The sequence below is a fragment of the Amborella trichopoda genome, chromosome 13 (genome assembly GCF_054954075.1).
Source record: "Amborella trichopoda isolate Santa Cruz 75 chromosome 13, AtrichopodaSantaCruz75HAP2 v2.0, whole genome shotgun sequence".
In the NCBI taxonomy this organism is placed as follows: Eukaryota; Viridiplantae; Streptophyta; class Magnoliopsida; order Amborellales; family Amborellaceae; genus Amborella; species Amborella trichopoda.
The window spans coordinates 46,717,180-46,731,440 of record NC_142348.1 but is presented as its reverse complement, the minus strand read 5'-3'; the positions used below and the strand labels follow the sequence as shown (position 1 = coordinate 46,731,440).

The 14,261-nt window shown below is 37.3% G+C and overlaps 2 protein-coding genes and 1 pseudogene across 2 annotated transcripts; 2 read left to right on the top strand and 1 right to left on the bottom strand.

Annotated features, from left to right (window-relative positions):
- The first annotated feature begins 1,173 nt into the window (after window positions 1-1,173).
- LOC18438318 (scopoletin glucosyltransferase) lies at window positions 1,174-2,978 on the top strand. Its single transcript, XM_006848464.4, has one exon. It carries the CDS (start codon window positions 1,258-1,260, stop codon window positions 2,758-2,760), a length of 1,503 nt encoding a protein of 500 aa, XP_006848527.1. The 5' UTR covers window positions 1,174-1,257; the 3' UTR covers window positions 2,761-2,978.
- Window positions 2,979-7,629: 4,651 nt separating this feature from the next.
- On the top strand, window positions 7,630-7,984 carry LOC148779279 (secreted RxLR effector protein 161 pseudogene; annotated as a pseudogene).
- Window positions 7,985-8,945: 961 nt separating this feature from the next.
- On the bottom strand, window positions 8,946-9,413 carry LOC105420978 (uncharacterized). Its single transcript, XM_011626690.2, has one exon. The coding sequence runs from the start codon at window positions 9,411-9,413 to the stop codon at window positions 8,946-8,948; it is 468 nt and encodes a 155-aa protein (XP_011624992.2).
- Window positions 9,414-14,261: the final 4,848 nt, after the last annotated feature.

Here is a 14,261-nt window from a genome sequence, read left to right as displayed (position 1 = left end):
AAAATAGATAAAGACTCATTTTATAACTCATCGAAAATTGCAATTCAAGCATGGAAAAACTCTTAGAATGATTATCTTGACTTGAGACATTATGGTTGTGAAAAAATTTAAGATATCAAATTTTAAAAATAATGCCTATTGTGACAAATTATTTAGACTTTTTATTTCACATTAAAAATAAGTATTTCACAAATTCACAAGATCTGTACTATTTTTCGAACTTCAAATTTTAATATCGATGTTAAAAATTAATTTTAAACAACCATGAAGATTTTCATTGCCAAAAATGCTTTTGTGAAAATTTTTTGAAGGGGAGCTTTATTTTTTTTTCATAAAGCATATGCCTTATAAAAACTTCATCCTTTAACAATCGGTTCTTTTTTTTTTTTTTTTTTTGGAGGGTACGGGCTTATTTACATTGGAAGACTACAAAAAAAATCTTGGAAAGGAAACTTTTTAGACAACTTATCTTTAATCAAGTTTTTATTAATAACCTTTACTTCAAATTGACCATCTTAACAAAGTAAAAAAAGTAATATTTTATTTTTTTTTGATAAAAATAAAATAAAATATTACTAGACCGCCCCCATTTTTTTTGCGGACAATTCCGATTTTATGTTGAACTGCATGCTCAAAGTGTCAAACTACCCTTATTTTTTGTTGGACGGTATGCTTTTTAGAAACCTAAAATATTGGACCGCCTATATTTTGTGCCGAATTACATGTTCAAAATACCAGACTGCCCCTATTTTGTGCCGAACAACCCCATTTTGTGTTGCATGCGGCACCACCCCATTTTGTGTTGCATCAAATGCTTTCAAGAAGATATTTTAGTCTTTATTTTTTTTTTTTTTGACTTGAGGGGCATTTGTTAAAAAAATTTAATTTGATGTAAAAAGAAGTTGTCTAGAAAGTATTGGTTTTTTAATTTTCCCAATTTTCATCTCATAGTTGCTCTTTCTTTGACTTCCTTCCTAGTTTTCTAAATTTTGTTTACGTTTGACTACTCTACCAGTGAATGAGTCGTTAACTTCTTGCGCACGCAAGTAAAATATAGCGTGCGAGCCTCCTCAGCCCGCTCTGACAGGCAGCAAACGTCCCGGCCGTCCTACCCTGAAATATTAAAATAAGACAAGACGTATATAGGCTGAATGCTTCATCTAAATACTAGCCACACCACACCACACCACATAGATCTATCTCCAAGCAAGCGACTCTGGAGTTCTCTCCATTGCTTTAGCTGAAAGAGTTTTGAGGATGGTTATGGAGGGCGAGGGAGAGTCAGAGCAGAGTCACAATGTTGTGTTATTCCCATTTATGGCTCAGGGCCACATGATACCTATGCTCGACATCGCGCGGATGCTTGCGAACCATGGGCTCGCCGTGACTCTGGTCACCACCCCTCTCAATGCGGTTTGGATCCGGACGATCTTGGATCGTGCGGCATCGTCAAGCTGCAGGGTGCGTGTTCTTGACATTGAGTTCCCTTGCGCAGAAGTGGGCCTGCCAGAAGGTTGCGAGAGCGTGGACCTTCTGCCTTCGAATGATTTAATGATCAATTTTTTCCGGGCCACCGAGTTGCTCCAAGAGCCCTTTGAGAAGCTCATCAGACAGGAGGTGGAGAATCCCCTCTGTATCATCTCGGACATGTTCCTCGGGTGGACGGTGGAGACGGCGAAAGTCCTCGGCATCCCGAGGATTGTTTTCCATGGGACCAGCTGTTTCAGCTGTTGTTGCTCATCCTGCATCCATGAAAAGAAGCCTCACATCAACGTGGGCTCAGACACCGAGCCCTTCATGCTGCCCGGCTTGCCACACGACATAAGCCTCACCAGAGCCCAGCTGTCCGAGTTTAGTAAGGGGAATTCAGAGTTGATGGCTGCTGGGTTTAGCAGAGTTTTAGAGGAGATGAGGCGAGCGAATTCCCACAGTTACGGTTCTATTGTGAATAGCTTCGAGGAGCTGGAGTCGGAATACGTGAACCATTACAGGAACGTGGTGGGGATGAAGGCGTGGCCCATTGGGCCGGTATCCCTTTGCAACCGAGACCAGATTGACAAGGCAGAGAGGGGAAAGAAGGCCCCTGTCGACGAAAGCGCGTGCCTAAGATGGCTCGACTCGCAGAAGCCAGAGTCGGTCGTGTATGTATGCTTCGGAAGCTTGTGCCGTCTTGCCCCGCAGCAGCTAACAGATATCGGACTCGGCTTAGAGGCCTCCGGGCTGCCGTTTATCTGGGTATTGAGAGGGGACAGAGAGCAGGTGGACCAGTGGCTGCCCGAGGGCTTCGAGGAACGCGTGAAGGGCAGGGGAATGGTAATCAAAGGATGGGCGCCGCAGATCCTGATCCTCTCACACCCAGCCACCGGAGGGTTCGTGACGCACTGCGGCTGGAATTCGACGCTGGAGGGCCTGACTGCGGGGCTCCCAATGGTGGCATGGCCACTTAATGCGGAGCAGCCGATGAACGCAAAGCTGGTGGTGGACGTGCTGAAGGTAGCGGTGCCAATCGTCTTCGACACCCAAGGAGTGGTGCCGAAGGAGGCGGTGGAGCAGGCGGTGTCGGAGATGATGGGGAATGGTGAGATGAGGGGGAGGGCGAGAGAGTTGGGGGAAATGGCGAGGAGGGCAGTGGAGGAGGGAGGGTCGTCTTATATGAACCTCACCCTCTTCATTCAGGATATGATCGCTTATAAGAAGGCGCGCACCATGGACACCGCTCCTGTTTGTGATTCTCCTCCAACCTGTACTTCATCTAAATGAAAAGGTGGATTATTCACCATCAGAATTTCGACAGAGGCATTACTGTCGTTGATTTTTATGATGTACTTTTTCGTAGTGACTTATTAAAGTATAGATTGCTTGTAAAGCCAAGCCAAAAGATTTCACTTCTAAGGGATTTTTGTGATGTGCTTTTGTTTTGTACTGAGTTATTACAATCCCTATGGGCTTAAAAAAAAAGTTTTATTCTTCTATGTAAATCTGCATCTAGATGTGTTTCTAGCACTCTAAATTTTGAGAATCTATTCTCTTAAACACTTGTATAAAGGTCGATAGATTTTTTTCAATTTACAGTCCCTATGGGCTTAAGAAAAAAAATTTATTCTTTTATGTAAAGCTGCATCTAGATGTGTTTCTAGCACTCTAAATTTTGAGAATCTATTCTCTTAAACACATATAAAAAGGTCAATAGATTTATTTCAATTTACAATCCCTATGGGCATAAAAGAAAAAAAAAAAAAAAAACCATTCAATTTGATTTAAAAATCTCAAAATTTAAATAATTTCTTTAAGAGATTATAATAATAAAACTATTTATCTTTGTTACAAAGAGGTCACAATTGTCACTAGTTATCAGAATTGGATGGCTTGGAGTGTGAAACAATATTCAAGATTTTTTTTTTCTTTTAAACTTTGAGTCTCTAACTTTATATCAAATATCTTTGACATAAGTAATCAAATCTTATTGTATAGGCCTCATATGTAGGGAAGCTCTTGGCTCACTCCCTTAAGTGTCTTTGTTTCAGAGTTTCCATGTTTGCATGTTAGGTAGGCAACCAATCCCATAACAGGCAGTTTGTAGGCACATCTAACTAGCCTTATGGGTCCAATCCCATCCGTGAAGGCTTTGTGCGGCTTTCGGGCTCAATGCACTCTAGAGTGCTTTGCAACATAAAAGTGAAAGTTGAATAAACAAAGAAAACTTGCAAAGAAAGAAAAAAAAAACAAATTAATGCAAACAAAAAAACGAATGTGCTTTGAGTTTAATCAATAATACGCTCACAATCATCCGATTTGAAATCTAACAAATAAAAATGTCTATAACTTCCTTGTATTAAAAATAAATAGTCTTTGCATATTTTTTTTTATTTTAAACGTAATCTTGTAGTAGTTTTTAGTGGCTTCTAAATTTTTTGATCAACATAATATTCCCATGGAAAACTTAGGCCTGAGGGAGTAAGCGTACAGTATTGCTCCCATGTCATATGCGCATTAATGGAGCTCAAATAAAGATGTCAAATCCGGTGGCTAAAAAAAGTTAATTAAATACTTTTAACTGAACATTTTTAGATATCAATGATGTCATGCAAAATCTAATCCCATAGAAAATCTGTGTTTTGTGGAGTTCAGCTTCTCCTTAGCTATAGGGTTAGCTATAAGGCTTAATTTTTAATAGTTGGAAATGTCTATGTGGAAGTATGAAGGTAATTGAGAGGGACATCTCTTACAGCTAATGTCTATAGAATGTAATCAGTTATTAGGAAAATTATTGGCAATGTTGTTAATATCATAGTTAACAGCATATTGGATATTTCGAAAAGGATGAATACTATCTCAATGCGGAGATAGATATGATTTATTGGGTTCCCTATCGATCGCAAGCAAAAGGAGAAAGTTAAGGGAATGATGCATGTGATAGGGTCACCAATAATAGAAAGTTTGACGGATAAGAAAGCAATCTTCATTAAAGTGGGTTGTTTCTTTTTGGGGCTTTATCCTTTTTACAAATAAAAAAGAAATAAAAAAAGAAAAAAGAAAAAAGCCAACCAAATGTAGACACTCTATTGGTAGAAGAGTGTAAAAACTCACCAAAAATCTCAGGAAGGAAAATGAAAGAAACACAAGTACTTCGGCTGAAATACCACGATGAAAAATTATGATAAGTAGGGTAATTTAGCCTGGAAAATGGATAACGGAGATCAGCCAGGCAATCATCTATAATTATCGTATATCACGAGACCATTTGTTTTTGTCACATGAAGTCACAATTGCTACTAGCCATTCCATGTAAAACTAGGTGGATTGGAGTGCATCACAAAATTAAGGATTTTTTTTTTTTTTAGAACTTTGAGTCTAGTCAATGACATATTTGCAAACTATTAAATTTGAAATCTAACAGACAAGAGTGATTATGACTTTCTTGTGTTAAAAATAAATGGACTCTTTATATACTCATGTAAAAAACCAAAAACAATTGTCCCGTACTTACAACATTAATACTTCTATTTTTAGTTTAGTAAATATAGATTCAAGGCATAGCTGGCCAGAGTAATGGGTTACTACAACATCACATATTAAGTTCTATCTTTTTGGATAGAGACCCCTTTTTCCTGATATACCAAAAAAAAATGCAGGCTTTACATCCAATGGTCGATATTCATCCCATTTCTCTTCTGCTTAAATCTCAAGCCTCAAGATGGCCTGAGAGTTACTTTTGCCAAGAGGGGCATCTATCGCTAGGGTTTCCTAGGAGAGAGAGATATAGGGACGTGGGCCTTCTTAGCAATTTTTAGAGGCAAGTGAGGTGGGAAGGCCTAGAATGAGTTATGCTTCTTTGATTCTATATAGTCATATTTGTATAGTGCATTTGGAGAGATAAATATAGTTGAGGTCTTTTGTGTGAAGTTTGGTGATAGTTAAAATCATCATACCTATATTTTCATTAAAAGATTAAGGGTATTAATGTAAAAAGAGAAGGAGTTTATTAAGAAATAAAAAAGAAGCTTAAGGTGATCCCTATAAAAGAGAATCTATGAAGACATAATACGATCATTAGAGGGTCACCCATTTGGAGGTTATGGGAATGGATCTTCAATATGGATACGAGTTTCCAAGAGAGAGAGACATGGCCTCCTAAAGAGAGGCAGTATTCTAATGAGTTTTAGATTAGTTAACTTTCACTTATAGAGAGAGAAAGTCTTTCGGTTTTTCTCGAGATTATCTTTCTGATAGTGGTATTGCAGTGAGAAAGAAGATATCGATCGACGTTGTTGCTTTGTCAAGAGAGCGAGTTTAGAAGGAAAGATCAATGATGATATTTTACCGATGTTTAGATATAACTATTATTTCTTGTAATCCAAAATTGTGATCCTTATTGTGATAGTGGATTTCGACTTGCCGAAGCCGTGGATACAGCCTTATGCGTGAACCACGTAAATTGTGTGTTGTTATGGTGTGATTTTATGTTTGCTTTATTTCTTGCGCTTGATTTATAGTTGTATCAATCTTCGTAGCATTTAGCCAATCATGTACAAGATCTTGGGTGGGATCCCAGTATTTGGGATTTCCAAATCCACAAGCGAGGGGTTCTCGAGAACCCTACAATTGGTATCAGAGGACAAGGTGTATACAGGGCTAAGGTTTCCATTAAGAAAAAGATGAATGGTGGAGTTTGACGGATACGTGATTTGAGGTGGAGAAATATGGAGGGAAAGTGTTTGTGAAAATTCCACAATGGAAGCAAGTGAGAAAAAATCAAGAAAACTGTTCAATGAAGGCCGACAAGATAATATGGTCATTTTACTATCAAGGTGGAGATTGTTAGGTTTAGTGATAGTCAAAGTCACAATACTTATGTTTTCAATAAAAGATTAAGGATATTATGGTAAAAAGAGAAGGGCTTTCTTGGGGGAACAAGAAATAAGCTCAAGGTGATCTCTATAAAAGAGAATCAAGGAAGACATAATACCATCCTTTGAGGGTCATTCTTTTGAGGGTTATGGGAATGGATCTCTATTATGAGATAGGTCTCCAATAGACAGAGACCTGGCCTTCGAGAAAGAGGCAGTATTCCCAAGAGTTTTTAGTTGGCTAACTTTCACTTCTAGAGAGCGAAAGTCTCTCGGTTGCTCTTAAGATTCTTCTTTCTAATAGCGGTATTGCAATGGGAAAGAAGATACCGATCGACGATGTTACTCGGTTGGGAAAGCGTGTTTAAAAGGAATAATCGATAATGGTCTTTTACCGATGTTTAGAGATATGTATTATCTCTTATAATCCAAAACTATAATTTTCATTGTGATAGTGGATTTTGACTTACCGAGAACGTAGATGTAGCCCTATAGGTGAACCATGTAAATTGTGTGTTATTGTGATGTGATTTTTATAGCTGCTTTATTTCTTGCACTCGATTGTTGTATTCATCTACTTCATATTTAGCAAATCATGTACAAGATCTTAAGTGTGATCCAGGTATTTGGGATTCCCAATTCCGCAAGCGAGGGGTTCCCAAGAACCATATAATCAACACCGCCGATCAACATCCTCTTTTTTACATGGTGATCTTGATGAAGAAATTTATATGTATCAACTTGAAGGTTTTGAGAACGAAACCAATCATAACGTAATTTGCAAGTTGAAAAAGAGATTGTGTGGTTTGAAACAAGCATCTAGTCAATGGTATAAGAAATTTGATCGTTTTATACTGCATGAAGGTTATTCTAGAAATGAATTTGAACATTGTGTGTACTTCAAGGGTTCAAAATACGATTCTTTTACAGTTTTGTTGCTTTATGTTGATGATATGCTTTTTGTTAGCAATAATCTAAGTTAAATCAAGCGTTTAAAGCATGATATGTCCAATTATTTTGCCATCAAAGATCTTGGACCAGCCAAGAAGAATATGAGTATGCATATCCATAGAGATAGAAATCAAGATAAGCTTTGGTTAAATCAATCTGTGTATATTTCTAAAGTTCTTGAGCCCTTTAATATGATTGACTGTAAACATGTTTCTACGTCATTAGTTACACATTTTAAGCTGTCTAAAAAGGATCGTCTAATGAATGATGTAAATAAAGTAAGATGAAGAATGTTCTATATACTTATGCAGTGGGTAGTTTGATATATACAATGGTTTCTACTAGACCTGATGTTGCCCATGCAGTGGGAATTGCTTCCATGTTTATGTTTAATCCAGGTTGGGAACATTGGCAAGCAGTTAAGTGGATCCTTCGATATTTGTAGGGGACACGAAATGTATGCTTGTGTTTTGGGAACTCATAATTGGAAGTTGTTGGTTATGTAGATGCAGATTATGCAGGATGCCGTGATATTAGACGATCTAACACTTGGTACATTTTTCAAAGTTGGTGGTGGTGCAGTCAGCTGGATGTCAAAGTTGCAAGATATTGTTGCTTTGTCGTCGACTGAAGTTGAATATGTGGCATTGGCAGAGGCAACAAAAGAAATGATTTGGTCGAGATAGATGGAAGGCCCAATTTTGACTTTTCCCTCTTAATGTTGACGTGTGATTTCATTCTACCTTACCCAAAACCCTCATCCCCATATGTTACCCATCCTGATTGGTCTCTCACAAAAGATCCATTTTCTCTTAAAGTACTACTGCTTGAAAATATGGTTTACCCAACCAAGAAAATACGAGTAGATTACGATAAATAGATAAATAACAAGAATAAGTATTAATGCCCATTAAAAAAAAAGATTTCCATTAAAAAAGAGATAAATAGATTTGGCAATAGTGAAATATATAGATGTAGATAAATAGATGTATGCAGCAAATAACGGGATAAGTTAGTGCAAGTCCGCAACCTTACAATATAAAGCAAAGCCACACCCGTTCTTTTTTTTTTTTTTGAGGGCATTGGATGTACGCTGGAGAACAATGCTCATCATTTGCAGACCATTGGTCAGCACGGAATCGCCCAATTTGACTTGGGAATTGGACATCCTGTTCCGGTTCTGCTTGTATATAAGAAAATTGTTGAATTTAGAAGGAAACCGGCAGTTTCTCACTGTAAATCGACGAATTTCTATAGTAAAATGGTGAGCTGAACCGCCGATTCATCGATTCAGATCAGTATTTGGCCGGTTCATTGTTTTTCATATGTTTTTTCACCAATTCATTGTTTTTTTTTCACAGTAAAATGGTGATTCGGACTGCCGATTCACCAATCCAGATCAATTTTTGAGGTGCCCAATTCAGGCTATCGATCCGATTTTTAAATCATTCAATAAAACCAGGGAAACCACATGCCTACTGGTCCATGTAGAAGCACTTTTTCAAATGAAATGTGTCGGATTCTCCGATGCAAGAAGTTTGATGCATGTCTTTGCATTGATGATGAAGTTTCTTTTGGGTGAATCAGTGGGAATATCAGGCTCCTACCCATTTTATTAAGAAGCCAAAGAATATGTTATATAAACAATCATACAACTCTTGTTAAGGAAACACTGGCAACATTAGATAAAATGAAAGGCGTAACAAATTCTGGAGGACAGGTACGCCACATGGTTGCTACATTCATAGAGACCGTTTCTTTGGCTAAGGAGTCGGCAATCATATTAACTTCTTTATATGCGTGTTGGATTATCCATCGATGGTCATCCAAAGATACAAGCACATATATGCATTTAACCAAAATTATGCATAATCTCCAAAGGGGCCTGCAATGACTACTCATAGCATTAACAAGATGCTTGGAGTCGCTTTCAATGACAAGAGATACACAGTTTAATTTCCTTGCTAGGGAAATACCTTTCTCAAGTGTGAGGAATTCAAGTATGTTATTCGAAATAAAACCCAATGGGGCTGCAAATGACGCAATAAATCTACTTGTGTCATTCCTGATAATACCCCGACAATCAGCATTCCTAGATTGTGCATGGAGGCCCATTTATATTAAGCTTTAGAAAGCCTAAAGGAGGAAGCTACCACCCATGGATGTGTACATGATCCGGAGCTAATGTCCAATGTAAGTTTTGGTTTCAAGCTATAGTAGTGATGCAGCCATGCCCCAGCCCATAGTTCTTGACTGAGCTAGAAAGGGTCGTAGAACCCAAGAAGGAAAAAAATGGCAATGATATAATAAGGGGAAATTATTAGGGTTATTTTAGTTGGTCTTTTGTTTAAGGAGCGCGAAGGGATTTTTTTGCTTATCTTCTTTTCCTTTTTTTTTAGTCTATTTAAAAGGGAAACCTCCCTTCATTGTAAAAGCAGTTAGTGAGTTGAATAAAACTTGGGACTCGTGAAGAGATTGTTTTGAGGTGAATTACCTTACAGACCTCTGAGAGAGGGTATTTTCTCTCAACCTTCCTTTTTTTTTTTTTTTGTTAAATTTTCTGGTTGTATTCTCTCCCTGCATCAATTGGTATCAGAGTGGGTTCCGATGACTTCACAAGAGACACCCGTCGATGGATTAAAGGTATTGACTAGATTAGTTCAACTTCAAGCACTAGTAGAGAGACCAATTCATGGATGTAGCTACGAAAGTCGATGAGATTGTGCAAAAGTTCGCTCACCTTCAGGATAGAACGAATTCGGAGACCGACGTTGGAACTCAATGCGACAGAGATGAAAGATGTATGCATCTTGTTCCTAACCAACCTAGGGTGGCCTCGGTTAATGACAAATTCAATGAACGAATTCTTCGGTTGTTGAAAAGAGAAAGAGAACCTGGAATAAAAATTGATATTCCAGAGTTCCATTGTCGATTGCATGTAGATAATTTTCTTGATTTGGTGGAATGATTTGAAATAGGATCGTCTTCGACTGGGAAAGGAAAAATTAATTCGTGGGAAAAGATGAAGACGAAGATGCGTTAAAATTTTTTACTAGTAAATTGTGCTCGAACTTTGTACCAAAGGTGTGAAAACCTCAAGCAAGGTGAAAAATCGGTAAGTGACTCTACTGAAAAGTTCTATATTTTGACATTTAGGGCAAATTTACAGGAGTATAAAGATAAAAAAATAAATCGTTATTTGAATGGGCTAAATCAAGGCATTCAAAATGAATTGGCCTTGAAAGATATCTATAACATATCTGATGCCTATACTTTGGCCCTAAAAACAGAGGAAATAGTAAATCTTAGCGTTGGGAGAAACCACTCAGTAACAAGAGGTTCTACTTCAACACAGGGGCAGCAAGGTTTGACCATTATAAGACCATCTATAGGATGTGGAACCGAATCTCTTAGAATTTCCCAACTAGGCCAAACCCTAATATGGTGAGAGGTGGTGTTGGGAGAGGGCTTGGAGCACCTAAAACACCTCGTGATAATACACAAATTATGTTTTTCAAGTACCAACAGCCTGATCATAGGGCATTCAATTGCCCCTCACGTCAGCCCCCTGTCAAAGTTAATTTGGCCGAAGAAAATTATGAAGAAGAAGTCGATGAAGGATACACCTATGAAGGCCAATGTGATATTGGGATGAGTCAATCTTATGAAGGGACTGAGCCTTTAAAAGGTGAGATTGAGGACTTGTATGGAGATAAAGGGGGTGAAGCTTTAGTTATCCAGCGAATCATTCTATCAACCCCAAGATCTAGAGTGGAAGAGAAGTGACTGCAGCACAATATTTTTCAAACAATTTGTACATCAGGAGGTAAGATATGCACAATACTAATTGATGATGGGAGCAGTGAAAATATTATGTCTAAAGAGATAGTGGATAAACTTCAATTGAAAGAATATAAGCACCCACGCCCATATCACATCCAATGGTTCAAGAAAGGAGGTGAGGTACCAGTTCTTACTCGATGTTTAGTTTTTTTTTCCAATGATGCTAATTATAAAGAAGAAGTGTGGGGCGATGTACTACCTATGGATACATGTCACATATTACTTGGTAGACCATAGCTCTATGATCATGATATGGTGCATAAAACTAGACAAAACACTTATTCTTTTGTTAAAAATGGTATTAATATCATGATCTACCATATGAAGTAACTTCCTACACCTAAATCCGCTAAAGAGGAGGGTTCAAAGTGCCTTAATGTGAAAAATTTAAAAGGGGGCAGGAAGGATATGGATGTGATTTATGTGTTGCTCGCAAAAAAAAATTATGTACCGACTACAATTCCTAGGTCTCTTGAACCTCTGCTTGAGAAATATAAAGATTTGATGCCTGAAGATTTACCTAATAGTCTTTCTCCAATGAGAAATATTCAGCATCACATTTACTTGGTGCCTGGTTCTAGCCTACCGAATTTGGCCCATTATCGAATGAGCCCCATGGAATATGAAGAGTTGCACAAACAAATTGTTGATTTGCTTAAGAATGGATTGATTCGAGAAAGCATGTCACCATGTGTTGTCCCTACATTACTTAGTCCAAAGAAAGATGGGTCATGGAGGATGTGTGTGGACAGTCGAGCAATTAACAAAAGTACAATCAAGTACTGATTTTCCATACCCAAGCTCAATGATATGTTAGATATGCTTAGTGGAGCTAAGGTTTTCTCAAAGATTGATTTAAGGAGTGGGTACCATCAAATTCGGATTCGTCCTAGGGATAAATAGAAGACCGCATTCAAAACTCGAGATGGACTATGTGAGTGGCTTGTGATGGCATTCGGGCTTTCTAATGCACAAAGCACATTCATGCGCCTAATGCACCAAACACATTCATGCGCTTAAGAAATATCTATCGAACTTTATAAAAAAGTATCAAAACACTAATATACTACAATTACCAGCAAAAAAGTGGTTGATCCACTTAATTGTTGATGATCAGCATGAACAACCTTTGACAAGGCTTGAAACAAAAATGCTAATGCAGCTGCACCCCATGCTACTGACCAGCTACGTTAATATCCTAAAAAAGTTGTAAGTAGATTGTAGGGACTGTACCATCTGTGGAATCCGTAAATATTGTGCACCTTACAAGATATAAGAGGTAGGCACAGGTGTATCGTATAAGAGTAGTACGGTTATAGTTCTCTGGTATCTGATTAAACGTATTCCTCCACCATGTTCGTCGAATAAAGGAATGACTATGACTAGGTGGCAGCTGTCCTATCATGCAGATTATATGTTCCTCGTAGTTCTCCACTCTCCTTACGGTTACAGCTACACCAATCACCTTTAACCGAAGAATTTTTCAGGTATCTTCAAGTATTGGCATCATCTCTCCGATGTTTGCATTAAATTGCCACGTGTTTGTCTCACCGTGCCACCTCTCGGTGATTGTAAATAATGTGCCGCGGTCATGCTGATTCATCGATACTATAGTCAAAGGGTACAATCTTGATCTCCTGACCAAATCAATTTGGTCATTGTTTGTTAACGGTCATGCAACATTTGCATTAGGTTTCTCATCAATTTTGAGGATATTTTTTTGATCCTGAAATAGAACTTGTCATTTTCAAATACTTAAAAAATATATTGATTAACTAACATGATAGACACAGAATATAATTCTAAATATTTCTACTTACATCCCTTTCCCATATCCTCTGTGATATATGTTCTCTTTGTCTAGTGAGCAATGAAGGAATCTCATGACCTTCATGGAAAGGTGCATCTTTTGTCATGATCAATGTTAAAAAAGCCATCATACATAAAAAATCATTGTACATCAAAAAGCAAAAAACTATTCATTAATAAACATTTTCATAATAAATGACACTATAGTATGATATTCAAATGTCCTACCAAGTATTCTTTAAATCCCTGATGAATTTGGTACCTATATTTAAACCACTATATCTGAAACTTACACTTTAATCCAAACAATAACTCATGCCATCAAAGAAGTACAACAGATTCAATATAAAGCTGATATTATTACAGAAAAGTGCACTATCAAATGAAGCAGCTTACATTAAAATGAACTAATTCCAAATCCAAAATAAAACAATCAAAACCATGCGTTTGAACTTCAAATAATAAGTGTAGTGTTCAATACTTGAATCGTTGTACAAATAGACAAACATAAACCATCTTGCATGTGGACAATATATTTTTCGCTCAAATAACCCCAAGATCAAACAATTTCCATGGTCATCAAACTTGATCGATTTGCAAGTCAGAACATGGATTTTTGTAGATGATTCCAATTTATAAAAAATAAGCCAACAACCAATCTATTTTATGGTGAAATAACAGAGAACAAAAATGCTTTGCGGATTTTCTATTTATTGCTCAAAGAACTACAAAACTAAACGAAAATCTCTGAAATAAAATATATGAAATTAAATCTTACCTGAAAAAGGTATATGAGGGAGAGAGAAATTGAGATTGAACACCAGCAGCGTTAATACGGCACAATGAAGACCGTAAAAGGGGTAGCCTTTTCTCTACCGTTAGGGTTTGATTTGGGGGTTTATAAGGTGAAAAGGGGATACGAAGCATTACGGTACTACCGGTACTGTAATATTTTATTAAGGTTATAGGGTACAATGTCTAGCGTTATTTGTTTTTAAAAAATTACGTTACTATAAGTACCATAATTGTTTTTTGCTTTATTACGGTACACTAAGTACCGCATTTCATTGTTCCAACAATGTATTACGGTACTTTATGTAACGTTGTAATTGCTTTGTATATTATGGTACTACTTGTACCGTAATTTTTAAGTCATTACGATAGAAAGACTACCGTAAATTTTAAGTCCATGTGAGTAATAGATACCCTGGAAATTAATCCCCACCTTGTGGCCTGGGGATTTCTTTTCATATCATTCAACCCATAGACTAATCTAATAAAGGAAATATCTATAAGACCCTCTATGTACTT

Excerpts from the sequence above, each read along its gene's own strand:
- LOC18438318 (XM_006848464.4), top strand. The coding sequence starts at position 1,258 with ATGGTTATGGAGGGCGAGGGAGAGTCAGAGCAGAGTCACAATGTTGTG.
- LOC105420978 (XM_011626690.2), bottom strand. The coding sequence starts at position 9,413 with ATGGGCCTCCATGCACAATCTAGGAATGCTGATTGTCGGGGTATTATC.